Here is a 14,187-nt window from a genome sequence, read left to right on the forward strand (position 1 = left end):
TCATAGGAAGGTAACTATATGAGACAGAAAAAAAGTCTAACTAAATATTCACAGTTGTAAACGTCTGATAATTATGTATATGTATTTACCATGTACACATATGCAATTATCATATAATATACATAATTAGAATACATGATAAAGTTGGTAAGAACTAAAAGTTCAAGTTCTATATAGCTCAGGTGGGGGAATGCTGGCCTAGCATGCCCTGGGTCTGAAGCCCAGCACCACATGGGCAAGGTATGATGGCCCGAGCCTACAGCTGCTGAGAGAGTGCAGGACTGGTTCTCTCCACTGACACACAGGGAAAATGATGGTCTGTCTGTGAGAGTTCTGATCCAGAAATAAGGGAAACACCCTGATTCCCATTGCCCCATGAGAAAACAATTTCTAAGCCTCAAAAACAAACATTATTCCAAATCTTCATGAAATTTATGAAGTGAAACTTAGGATCAATCCCCACAGTCTCCTATTTCCAGCTGAAGACTTACTGGTGGGAGAGATGATGGCCAGTTTGCATCCGTGTTTGTAGCCAGGATCCACTCCCATCAAGGTGCGCCCTGGAACAGGACTCGTTAAAAGGAGTTGGCGGAGATTCTGTCCAAACGTCAGCACCGATTGCTTCTCTGCGTCCGATGACAGTTTGGCTCTTAGAAATGCAGGGGAGGGAGGATGACACAAAAAATAGTTTTTCATTCATCCAAATTTCCATTCCAGAAAAAGAGCACCGTTTGTTTTGTGTAGAGTCCTCAGGGTAAACATCCATCCCTGAGTTACACTGAGTCTACCCACTAACCACGGCAACATGACACCATAAACAATTCTGAAGCCAACTGTCTGAGTCTTCTCTATCTTCTATCTTCTCTAGCTGCCCTGTCATACACAAGTCATGAGTTAAATATGCATGTATATACATGAGAAAGAGGCTGTAAAGATTTGCAAGTCAAATTAAAGCTTATCGGATGATTAAAAATATAGACAAAACAAGAAGGACAAGGCCACAGGCAGCCTTTAGTGCACAACATTCTTTAGTGCACTATTTTGACATCAAGTCTCAATGCCACTGTCTATGTTCCTCTCCACATCCACCCGCTTGTCATTCTCGGGCACTCGACAATGCCATAGATCCTAAGAGCTAGTACAGAACCAGGCTCATGGAACAATGCCTCTGTTTTACCCAGAAGCTGCTACAAGTGGACTTTTAAGACATTTGCAGGATGAAAATATAAGCCAATGATGGGCTTAAAGGCAGCTGGAAACCTGAAGCTCTCAATGTATCATCTCTTGAAATTCCTAAGAATGATGTTATAGCAAGTACTTCTTCTCTATTCGACCAAATAAATACATGTCATTGGCTATGAGAAAAATGAGTACAATGCAATTTAAAGTGTGTTTGGGGTCTCTGTGGGGAGGGATTAACTCCATATGTGAAGATGTACACTGCTACAGTTTGCTTCTTGGGCTTAATTTTGTTTGTCAAGATTGTTCTCGCTGCTGCTGCTGGTGGTGGTGGTGGTGGTGGTGGTGGTGGTGGTGCAGCACGCCTTTAACCCCAGCACTCGGGAGGCCTTTAACCCCAGCACTCGGGAGGCAGAGCCAGGCGGATCTCTGTGAGTTCGAGGCCAGCCTGGGCTACAGAGTGAGTTCTAGGATAGGCACAAAGCTACACAGAGAAACCCTGTCTCAAAAAACAAAAAACAAAACAAAACAAAAACAACAACAAAAAGATTATTCTCATCTTCTCTAATATTTCACTGTAATTTTCTGACTTCTGCAAAACAAGATAAAAAGTATCATTACAAGTATTTCTAAGTCTTCCTTTTGAGCTTCATTTATTGTGAAATCACTGGTTGGCAGTCCTTTCAAGGAGCCAGGATTGGTTTAAGAGATACAAAGGTGAAAGGCCACATGGCTGCCCTGAAGACCACTGAATGATGGAAGAAGCAGAACAATAAACGGGAAAGACTAACTAACTGGGTCACTGGGGATGCTAGGCTTCCTAGGGACCTAGCCAGGAGCAGCTCAGGTGAATGAGAGCTACACAAATAAAGGCAGCCCAGTAAAGGGATGGCCTGGAGAGGACACCGCACACAACCAAAGTGGCCCAGGAGGTTCCCAGCTCTTTGGAGAAAAAGAAAGTGATTTCATACTCTAAGAGAAACAGATATGGCAAGGACATAATAACTGAAGAATGAGATAAATCCCCAAGGCCCCGAGTCATCAGGCTCTTCTGAGGAGCATCAAGTTTCCCTTGGGCACACAGACCTACAGCGAGGATCTTCCATAGACGACTGTGAAGTAATGAGATAGGATTTTAGACAGTCATGTGGGGCAGTGAGATGGCTCATTGGGTGAAGTCGCTGCCAAGCAGCCATGAGGGTCTGACTCAGGTCCTCAGCATTCACATAAAAACCCAGGCATGTTGGCTGAAGACATGCACTGTAACCATAGCCCAGAACAGAAACGAAGTATTAAAGTAAACAAAATGAACAAAAACCATAGAAATCATTTTTTCTATCTTTAGGATAAATTTCTTCTGAATTAAAGAAACATACAATTTTTCTTCAAAGTCAACAGTGGAGCCATCTCTGCCTGCCCTCCTCAGCTGCTGTCCAGTGGGTATTTCTAAGGAGACCCAGCTCTGAGCAATGTCTGCAAACTAACTAGGAACTGAAAGAATCTATATTGCTCTTAAAAGAGGAACACGCTCTTATTTATCCACAATGCAAATCCAACAAGGACTGTGTCCTACAGAATCCCACATACTGCTTAGTCAAAACAAAATCATTCAAAGCAAAATATCAAAATACCACTGGATGGTGAATGAAACACGAAAAACACCAGGAAAGAAAAAGAAGTATCACACTGAAATTTCACATAAGATTGTTTTCCCCTTAACAACAGAATGAATGACTTGTTACATACTCATGGCAACTGGAGTTGGGATCCTAGCACCCACATAACAAGCTAAGTGTCTTGAAATGCCTTCACCCCAGCTACACCCAAGCAAGGTGTAGACAAGTGTATTGCTAAGGCCTGCTGGCTTCCAGCCTAGAGCAGACACAAGCCCCAGGTTCAGGGAAAGACCTCCACCTCAACGGAGCATGTGCAACTCACAGAGCACACTCACCACCTTCTTCCTGCCACTGTACACAAGCACCGGCCCGTGTACCGTGTATATACACTCACACAGAGAGACACACACACAAATAGATAAATGGATAAATAAAAAACAGGTCCCTTAAAGTTTATGCCACAGCAGGGAAAGCAAGAGACATTACATCACAGATAATACAGAGTTCCAAACAGAACAGTATCTGTAGGGGCCACCTAGGCTACAAAGGCATGGAGCCACAGAAACTGAACAGTGGAGCTCATTTTTCTCATGTTCATTCCCTGCTCTGGACAGTCTGAACTCAAAGACCTAATGTACAAGGGAGGAACAGGAAAACATCAGTCGGCTAGAAAGCCCAGTGAGCTGACCAGACAGCTTCAATACCACCATTCCCAGGGAGCCTGGCTGAAGCTTCAAGAAAAGCGAGGATCTGCAGGCAGTGGTGGTGCACACCGTTAATCTCAGAGGCAGATGGATCTCTGTGAGTTCGAGGCCAGCTTGATCTGTGATTATACAGAGCGAGTCCCAGGACAGGCTCCAAAAGTACACAGAGAAACCCTGTCTCGACAAAAAAAAAAAAAAAAAGAAAAGAAAAAAGTGATGCTCTACAGTACACATGAAGGACTGCATGAAACCGTGCAGTCTGGAACTTAACTACCAAGACAAGAGCTAGAGAATATCAAGAGAGAAAGTGAGTGTCTGCCGCCTCGGGCTCTTGCATCTTCTTGGCTATTCACAGAACTCCCATGAGCCCACTGGCACCGCTCCTTCTGTCTCCTCCTCAGTGCCTGTCATTGCTCATCCAGATGATTCCCACTGGAGACGACCAGGCATAATTGCTTTCTCTCCTCAGAACAGTGAGATTGTCTCACTCTTCACAAGCTCCTTATGCTTTCTTTGGCTCTATTACCTCCAGCAAATGCTTCCAAGTAACCTCTCCATTAACTTCTCAGTTTGTTTTTCCCCAGCCAGATCTCTAATCAATAAAATCAGGTTTGGCTTGGTTGTCAAACTGCAACATCAGCAATGCAGAATTGGAAGGGGTGTCGACACTGTGTTCAGGACTAAAAAGTGTATCACAATTAAGAAGAATGCTGTGAGATCTATGCATGAGAATGAATCTACAAATTAAAACCAAGGCTCACACTGAAGACCTGGTCTGACTAAGTTCTTTGGCTTGGTTCACATTAACGAACATTTGCTCCATACTCCATGAAGACCATACCTAATGGTAGACAATACACAGAATTAAATAGGATACATACCTGAACTCTCTACAGAGGAGAGGAACAATAAGGCGTTTAAAGGCATCATCTAGTGAATTATGTAAGATCTTCATTAACTCTGGCCGCGCGAAGCCACGTGGCCTCCACCTACATGAAGAAAAAGCTCATGATAAAAGTGAATTGCCAATGAGAGACCATGAAAGGGCACCTTGAAGAGGGGAGCTGGGGGACAGGGAGAGACTATATCGAAACCATAGAAGGATAATCTGGGAGAGGCTGTCCTCAGGCTGTGGTGTTGAAAGGTATCATCTGACATGTGGAGAGGAGCATCTCTTGAGGGGGAGATTGTTGTTTAGTTTGGAAGAGTTTGTTTTGGTTTTTTGAGACAGGATTGCTCTGTGTGTAGCACTAGAGGCCCTAGAATTCACTATACAAACTATACTGCTGTGACTGTCCTCTCTAAATATTACTAGTGAAGGCTAAACTCCTGAGCCATCTGAAAGACACCCACACATCCTTACAGCACTAGAGACTGAGCTTCACCCGTCCCCAAACCCACATTTGGAAGCCTAGCCCCTCCTGTGAGGCATTTATGGAGGGGACTACAGAGAGCATCAGCATCAGATAAAGGCGTCCAGTGGAGCCTGCCCTGTCTCCCTATCCACTCTGTGACAGGAGAAAGCTGCAGAAGACAGCCCCACGAAGGGCCTGAACTGTTAGCTCCTTAATCCCCGTCTCTAGGACTCTGAAAAACGGAACTTTTGCTGCTCAGTTTCTAGTGTTTTCTTGTAGCAGCTTTTCCCATTTCCTCCCCTCTTCTCTGAGAGTGAAGGGAGGCGGTACAGAGAACCTGTATGGATCTTGTTTCTAGGCACTCTCTTCTTCTTGGTAGCAAGCTTTGACTTAAACCTTACATATCTCAAACTTAACAAAAAGTTAGATTCTTACTCTAAAACCCAAGTATCTATCCTAAGTGGACCCTGATCTCACCCTCTTCTGAGCTCTTAACATCACCTCTTACACAGTCTCCTTTTACATTTATTGTACAATAAATACACTGGTCAAGATGTTTCTGTCACTTAAAGTTGGGTTTATGTGTTTAATAATTCTCACCCTCTTCCCCACCTCTTACATCCTTAGATGAGGGACAGTGGTGAGTGCTGTCTAAAAGCTTGACATAATTTAAAAATAAGCACATATGATAACAACAACAACAAAAATCAAAACAAACAAAAAACCTGCAGTGAATCCTATTGAAAAACATTTAAAAAATAAATTAAACCTTTGTTATTTTAGCTCAAAACCCATAAAATCAAAGCTATCCAAATTCTACAAAGAAGGAAGAGCATCTCCAAATTTGTGGCACCATTATGGAACCTCATCTGGATACTGCTGACAACCTGACCTCCTGCCCAGGTCACACTGCCTGCCCTGCAGCATGCATGCACACTGACCTCCTGCCCAGGTCACACTGTCTGCCCTGTAGCATGCATGCACACTGACCTCCTGCCCAGGTCACACTGCCTGCCCTGCAGCATGCATGCACACTGACCTGCCCAGGTCACACTGCCTGCCCTGCAGCATGTATGCACACTGACCTCCTGCCCAGGTCACACTGCCTGCCCTGCAGAATGAATGCACACTGACCTCCAGTCCAGGTCACAGTGTCTGCCCTGCAGCATGCATGCACACTGAATAGAACCAATTAGACACCGGGGAAGAACAGAAAGGCAAAGAGAAACTACCAGGACAAATCTAGCCCCACAGGCTCCATGTTTCCATACACAACCAGCATTTCTGCATTTCCCTTCAACACCCTCTTCTGCAGAAGCCATTAGCAAAGTATGAATAATTTTTTAATAAAGCTAATGTACCTAAGGTAATCTCCTCTCCATAATTTAGGCTGGAAATGAAACTTCAGTGAACACACATTAAAGATCACACAATAGCAAATAGCTGAACCCTTACAAAGGATGTTAGGTCAGCAACATATAGTTTTGTTTTCCAATTTAAACAAATGTGCTTTTAGGCCAGACACATCATTCTCTCCATCCAAAATCTCTGCTACTCCCCACAGTCCTCCCTACTTGAGAGGTGGGAAGGAAGTGGCTAAGAATCAGACATACAAGTCCCATGTTATTTAAACCTACAATGTTCCCAATAGACTCATGTTTCGAGCACTTTTGCTTCCCAGGTTTGGGCACTACTTCAGGAACCTTCAGGAAGTAGGCCTGGCTGGAGAAAGGAGGTCATCTGGAAGACTTCTGACCATTGCACTTCTCCGTCCTTGCCTACTCTCTGCTCCCTGGTCTGAGTCCCTGAGACTAGCTCTTGCTCCCCTGCCATCAAATGCAGTGTCTCTGCCCCAATGGACCGACAGTCCTTGACAACTGACCCCAAAGTAAACCAGTCTTCTCATCAGTTGTTTCTGTCAAGTGTTTTGGTCACAGTGAGACAAAGAGCAGCGCACGTCTATCAAGGAGACAAGTGTTATACCCAGGTATTGTGGTTTACACTTGCTATTCCAGCACTTAGGGGCAAGAAGACTAGCGGGTCAAGGACAGCCTCAGCTACACAGTGAGCCCACCTGAACTACATGTCTCAAAACAAAATAAATAAACACATATACAATGTATACCATAAAAATGCAAAAGTAGAAATCTAAAAAGATAAACATGTTGAACACCCAAAAGTGTGGATAAGGGCAGTACGCTGTACTAGCTAAAAGCAAAATCTGAGTTAAGTGGCCTTAACTAGATACAATCAAGTTTATAATGCCAAGGTATTCCAATGATAGCATCAATTTGGGAAAATGAGGCTAAAAATATGGCAGTGGCCAGCTCATGAAAGGTCTTATACATTACATCATATAATGGCAGTTGGTGAGTCAGGAGAACATAGTTCTGGGTCAAGACACCATGCCAGGAGAACAGTGCTTAGACACTAGAAGACTAACAGAGTGGTTTCCTGTTTAATGTAGACATCCATTGTCTAATATCTACAAGGGTGGTTCCCTTTAAGCTCCAAAGTTTTACCACTATTTTCCAAAAAAGCTAGAAATGATTGTTACCTGTCGTCTTAAAGCCACATCCCCTGGTGGAGCATCCAAGCCACAAGATCCTCCCATAGCTTAGATTAGAGCGCTCTGCTCTTCTCCCTATGAATAGGCTGTGGGAATGTTGATATTGTACATGCATTGCACTGCTTACGCCCGCTCAGCTCACCTGCAGACCAGTCCTGCTGAGAACAGCTAGCCACATTCCATGCACTGTACAAATTCCTTTCTATTTCTTCTACAATTCTCCTCCTTCACTGTCTTCCTAGGATCTAGTTACAGCACTGAGAAAACTACAGTCCGGAAATAGTACGGTGAGCTCACAGCCATACTTCTTACCATAGCCCTAGGTGATAAAATATTTGATTATGGGATGCCACTTCAAAAACTAATGGTTATTTTTATAACTCAACAGATACACACTTCTGAAAAACCTTTGCAAGACTTCACCAACCCCAAATTCCACATTCAGTAAAGTCCAGAATGACAAGAGCAATCACAAAACTTCAAAGTCTGCATGGTCCAGAAAGGAAAGATTGGCAATAACTGAAAAGATCCATGCCCTGAACTGTATGTTTTTGACAAGGAAATTCTTTGTTCAGCCATATACAAAGAAATAGCCTCCACTCTGGCAAAGAATTATGCTTTCCTCACTTTCCTAGGTAAGATAATGGCAGGCTCTCTCCAGCCAGCCTTCATGGCTCTACATTTACATAACTGGCTTCAGGTAGCAGTTTCCCTTAAACCTGTTTCTATAGGAAGAACAGCAGCACAGGTCAGACACTAGAAATCTGCTCAACAAGTCAGACACACAGCTTTGCAAGCTCAGAAAGGAACTGCTGCTACACAATCCAAGTCATGAGCAGGGACCTGCTGAGACCATCCTGCACACATGTTTTTGTTTAAAGAGCAAACAGAAACTTGGATTACTGGACTCTCACATCATCTGACAAGCTCAGAGTTCTCTTCACATTTATCCTCTTACCAGCAGCACATCCAAATGAGGAACTGTTCTGCTGTTGGGCCCAGACCAACATACCATGTTTAGTACCCATTAAATCCTTGTTATTGTAATTAACTTAATAACAAAATTTTAGTTAACCCATTCTTACCATAATTATGTAGCACTGAACATGCTATCGCATGATGCTAAAGAGTGTCACCATCTAGCTTGTTCAAGTTATAAGAATGTGTCAATTCTGCCCAGCCAACTGTAAATTCTGCCTCCTGCAGATTGCTCAAATCCATCTATGGTTTCCCACTGCTAGCACCCAAGTCTAAGCTGCCATCATCTCCTACCTCTGTTCTTGGTTCTTTGTAAGTAATTCTCTACAGCAGTAAATGTCATCTCCAAAACCGGCCATGTTAATAGGACAAAAACAATTCTCATTATGTATAGGAAAACTGAATTATCACTGTATTCTACCTGCCCACAATCAAATAAAACTACCTATCAACAGCAACAGACACTATAGAAGTACACAAACTCCTGAAGACTAAACAATACACTACTGAATAACTCAACCACTGAAGAAATCAAGAAGGCAATAAAAAAAAAAACAATCCTAGCACTGAATGAAAATGAAAACACAACATATCAAAATCTTCCATGTCTGCATCAAAAGTCTCTGATTAAAGAGACCAATGGGCCCTAGAGAGGAACCCACTGTTAAACGGCCACGATGTCAAACTACCTTCTAACTCTATCTATTTAAACTCATGTGTTGCTCCCAACTTTGGTCCGAGAAGCTTCTTTCTGCAGTGGAGAGTGGTTAACGCAGAGACTCAGGTGGGTCAAAGTGCCAAGCTAATCAACTGTGACTGCTCAGCTGCAGGTCAAGCAACCGCATTGAGTTCCCACCCCGCCATGCCAGGCTCAGAGACCATCGCAGACACGTGGGCAGAGAGCTGAGTAAAAGCCAGGAGATGAGGAGAGCTGTGGAATGCTGACTTCTGAACATGCCATGGCTGCTGCCCACATCATCTCACAGCAGCTGTGGTGACCTGCACAAAATCCAGCCAGCCAACATTCTAGCATGAAGTGGGGTGCGGCCCCAACCCTGGAGGAGCTCTCACGGAGGTGGGTGGTGGTAAGGGAGAGGTAGTCACTCCCCTTTGAGGACATCACTGGTAGGTCGTCCATTGCCAATGGACGGTCCTACACTCGTGTTCAGGTGTGAAGCACAAGTGTGGCGCACAGGGTCACTAATAACAACAAAGGAGGCCATGACACTGGGAGGGAAATGGAGGAGGGGCACTAGAGGGAGCTGAAGGAAGACAATGAATGATAGGCGAATGTGATCAAAATGAATTGTATAAATACAGGAAATTGTCAACAAATAAAATACTTTTAAAACATTATAATTACACACAAAAACAATAAGAACATTAAAAGTCTCACATAGAGCTAAGGGGTAAACCATTTATCACCTTCTCAGATATTTTCTTCTACACACCTAAGCAGATGACTCATTGCTGCAGGCCGCAGGAATATATCATAAGAACTCAGCTGGTTATGGCAACGTCACTACCTGGAGGAATCAGGGAATTCCTCCAGAGGAAGCCAAATCCCAAGGAGTTTTTGGTGTTACTTGGCTTGTTACATATCAGCTGTCTTCTGTTATGAAAACCATGTGTGCCTTCATAGTTTTCCCAATTGACTTTTCCCTAAGAAGGGCTAACAGTGTGGACTGATCACTCTCTGGACATACACATTCCAGGTATTTGGAGAACTGCCTCAGGAAAGGCTTTCTCTGGAATCAGATATCTCCCTTGGCCATTTTCAAGGACTAGCAGCAATAACAGTCCACATGCAAGTCTCCTGATTTAAGACAAATTCCACAAGGAGACACCGCCTAGGTCAGGTGGATGTTCAGTAATATCTTTACACAATTTAGCTCGGATCCTCCTTTCTTACAGCCTTACTAACTTTATAGACCTCTAACTCTTTATCTAACCACTTCTAGGAATATTTAGATAACCGTCTGCACTGACAGCTATGCTCAGCCAGAACCCCAGTTCAAGCCTCCCTGTAATTATCATCATTGACAGCATCTAGCCAGGTCCATCCCCAGATGGAGGAAAGTACCTTATCAGAGATACCTCTGTATTCTCTAAGAACAGACTTAACCATCCAGGCTACCTGTTTGAGAAGGCCTGGCGGATGTGCCAATTAAGCTTTACTTCCTCCTTTCCCAAACCTTACCTCTAGTTCCAGATCTCCCTTTAACTATCACCAGAGGCATCTAGCTGTACAGGTTGCCTAGCAACCGAGCACACTTTCCCCCACCCTGCAGAAAAATGGCAGATAGCTTGGACAGATATGAGTCACAGGAAAAAAGAAGACAGTTTTATTTTCTCCCATTGACCTAGCAACTTATAGATTCTTAACATTTTCTACTAATCACGTTTAAGAGTTTAATAGTTGAGCACATAAGATCCCTCTTCTTAGATATTACCCAAATTTAGCCTTTAGTTAATTCATTTCCCCATTGGTCATTTCCCTTTAGGGTTGCAAATGATAATTAATGGTTATTGCCTCTCAATGTGACTCTTATCACCCCTCCGTTTGACCCTGAAAGCCTGGCTTTATATACCAGGACTTCCAGGACACAGAGAGAAGGAGAAGAGAAAAGAGAATGGAAGAACTAGATGGGTAAGAACTTGAGAGGAACAAACTGAGATGAGGAAGAACTAGATTGAAGGGCTACAAGAGAGTACTAGAGGAACGAGATGGAAGATGAGAAAGACCCAGATGGGGAAGAACAAGATGAGGAAGAAAGAAATGAGGAGAGAGAAGGAGATGGGAGAGGAGATGATATGGGAAGGAACAAGATGGATGAGAACCTAGAAGGGGCAGAACTAGATGAAGGAATTAAGATAGAACCTAGAGGGGCCCGCAGACAAGTGTAGAGAGAAATCAGGCTAGAAATGAGCTAAATATGAGAGCGGAATATAAGCTTGTAACTGACACAGAATAATAAAGTATATGGACTAAGGAATTTTGTGTACATAGATTCATTTCTTCTCATCAAAGATTGATTATCAACTGGTTGTAGATTCTTCCTGGACCCTGGGAGGGGACTATCGAGGGGCTGGACCTCCATAGTCCCCATTAACTCATTACCAATGAGGTGCTATTATAAATGGTCACTACAAATCACCTTTGGATTGTTTTGAGGTTGGTTTGGGGGTGGTATTTTGTTTGGTTTGGTTTTACTTTTTTGAGACAAGGTCTCACTATATAGCCCAGGCTGGCCACAAACTCACAATGCTTTGGCCTCATCCTCCTGAGTGCTAACAAACTGTCTTTTTAACCTTCTGTTTCTATCTCAACTTTAGCTCCATCTCAATGTTTTCAAACTAGCTACACAGAATGCCAATGTAAGGGTTCAGCATAACTGCTTATGCAACTTATCTACTAACACAGACCCCCATTTGACTGGATGGCTGCCTTCATAGCATTATTTGAAGATTCAGCAAGCTGTTCCTTAGTGGAAATGGTTTTAAGCAAACTGGCTTCCATCGAACTAACATAAGAATGATGTTGAGGAGAGTGCTAATTCCTAAAGAACATCTGATCTAACTTTTTAGTAGATTTCCTGGCAAGCTCCCTCCTCCTACCCCCCCCCCCCCCCGCCCCGCCACAAGCTCTCCCAAGGGGGCTAGTAATCAGCATATACAAAATCCACAACAGCAGCAATGTGAGTCTCTTTATGTCTTTGCATTGGCTTTCGCATCAAATGGTAGATATAAAATCTGCTGTAGCAATCAAATAGGCTCTTGTGAGGCTCCAAGACATAAAGCAAAATTTAAACTAAAAGTCTTTAAAAACCTATATAAACATAGCTGGTATCTTCAAAGCTGGTATCATTAACAGATGAGAAGTTTAATTTTAAAAATTAACTTTCTTAACAATCTGGTAAGTTTAATCATTATTTCAATATCCTTACTGTGCAAAATATTTTAGATCAATATAGATATTTTAGATAAATTTGTTCAATTATACTGTAATATGATATAAATGACATTAGTGTTTCAATCTTTAGGAGATAAAACACATCAGACATGAATATATAGATGACATTTTTGTTAATTTGTTTTTTTTACAAGGAACAACATGTTCTATGAAATAGATGGCATAACAAGATATTTTATGTATCACTTAATGATAAAGATGGGTTCTGAAGAATATATTAAGTGATGCTGTCACTGTGCAAACCTCGCAGAGTGCACCTAAAAGAACCTATATGGATAGGTGATTGCTGGCATATTGTGAATCTGTACAGCTTGTCACTACATTATAAACTGCATCAAGTATAACAAAATGGGATTTATAGCCCTAAACACACTTACACACAGAACAGGCCCAGTAACAGTATGGTATAGAGCTATACCATACAGTGTGCTTGTGCAAGTCACTCACTCACATGGAGCTGGCAGGTCTCTACACTTCTATGGTGAGTCAGTGAGCACCGAGTGATGGTACAGGTTAAGGACATGACTCAAGACTTTGAACACTGTGCACTTAGGCTGCACCAAAGTTACTAAATTTTTTTCTTTCTTCAATAAAAGAGTTTGAAATACATCAAAGCTACATGAAAATATTCTCTTTATATTCTCACTCTACAAGTTTTTCTCCTTCGTAGGTTTCATTTTTAGGGTGTGTCTTTTTTTTTGTTGTTGTTGTTGTTGTTGTTGTTGTTGTTGTTAAAAACTCACATATTAGCTCAGGGCTACACTGTGTGAGAACCATCAGTATTGCTGCTTCTACCTCAGCGTCTTGTCAGTGGAGGGTCTTCAGTGGCTGTAAGATGTGGGGAGCTGTCATCTGGTGTCTCATGATAACAAGGTCTCCCTAAGTGCCTTCCCAAGAGTCTCCCTGGGGCTCTCTTTAAGGAGCACTAACGTTGGTGCTGGGATGCACGCTTTCAGGCTTTCTGAGGAGCCCAGGAAGGCCTACCCAAGCCTCTATAGCACGAGTCACTGTGAATTTTCTCGGACATTCTTTTTCCTTGTCTTGCAGCTACTTTCATTCTTGCTGCTTCTTTAGTTGTGTGTCCAGTAAGCAATAGGGATTTTTCAACTCCATAATAATTATGGAACCAAAATCACATACATGTTGTCAATGACCACTTTATATAGCACCTGACTATAATGAAGGAAAAGTCCTCTCCTCAGATACAATCATCGTTAATAACCTTATCCCCTTCATGGATTACTTTCTAGTTAGGTATATGTCTCAAATATACTTTTTTTAAACATTAATTTATTAGACACACACAGAGGACAACTTCCGAGAATTGGTAATCTCTCGCTAGGGACCAAACTCACTGCAGCAAGTCTCATTACCCACTGGGCAATTTCTCTGCCCCATACTTAGTTTTTTAATGCAAAATGAAAATAATATACATTGTTGTCGCTTGTTTTTTTAACATAATATACATCTTTTCATATCAATAGACAGTAATATCAGTATGGTATTTTAGAAAGCAAATTTTATGGATAGACATAAACAGACCTGTTTTGTAAGCACCACCTACAGAATTCATTCTTCACTCCATCAGAAATGTTGACCTTGACTGTCAGTATCTTCAAATTCTCTCCACGGTTAATGGCCAGAATCTGACACAAACACATGGCAAAGACAGATAATCAATGAAACGATGATAAACTTAACCAGTCTATAGTTATGAAACAAATTAAGCACCTATAGCCAAAAACAGTATCATTCTTATTTTTTTATTTACAAAGGAACATATGAAAAATAATTTATACTTTCTTCAAATGGA

At 42.3% G+C, this 14,187-nt stretch overlaps 1 protein-coding gene across 3 annotated transcripts in view; it reads right to left on the reverse strand.

The window, feature by feature from the left end:
* Positions 1 to 14,187, reverse strand: part of Srbd1 (S1 RNA binding domain 1) — a 181,446-nt gene that overhangs the window by 130,630 nt on the left and 36,629 nt on the right. For all 3 annotated transcript variants that reach the window (XM_006986498.4, XM_042266841.2, XM_042266840.2), the window contains exons 10-12: positions 13,917 to 14,020; positions 4,381 to 4,488; positions 492 to 649 (exon numbers count right to left, since the gene is read on the reverse strand). In XM_006986498.4, the coding sequence (XP_006986560.2) occupies positions 492 to 649; positions 4,381 to 4,488; positions 13,917 to 14,020 (370 nt within the window). The remainder of the gene's footprint in view (positions 1 to 491; positions 650 to 4,380; positions 4,489 to 13,916; positions 14,021 to 14,187) is intronic.

Source organism: Peromyscus maniculatus, chromosome 22 (genome assembly GCF_049852395.1).
Source record: "Peromyscus maniculatus bairdii isolate BWxNUB_F1_BW_parent chromosome 22, HU_Pman_BW_mat_3.1, whole genome shotgun sequence".
In the NCBI taxonomy this organism is placed as follows: Eukaryota; Metazoa; Chordata; class Mammalia; order Rodentia; family Cricetidae; genus Peromyscus; species Peromyscus maniculatus.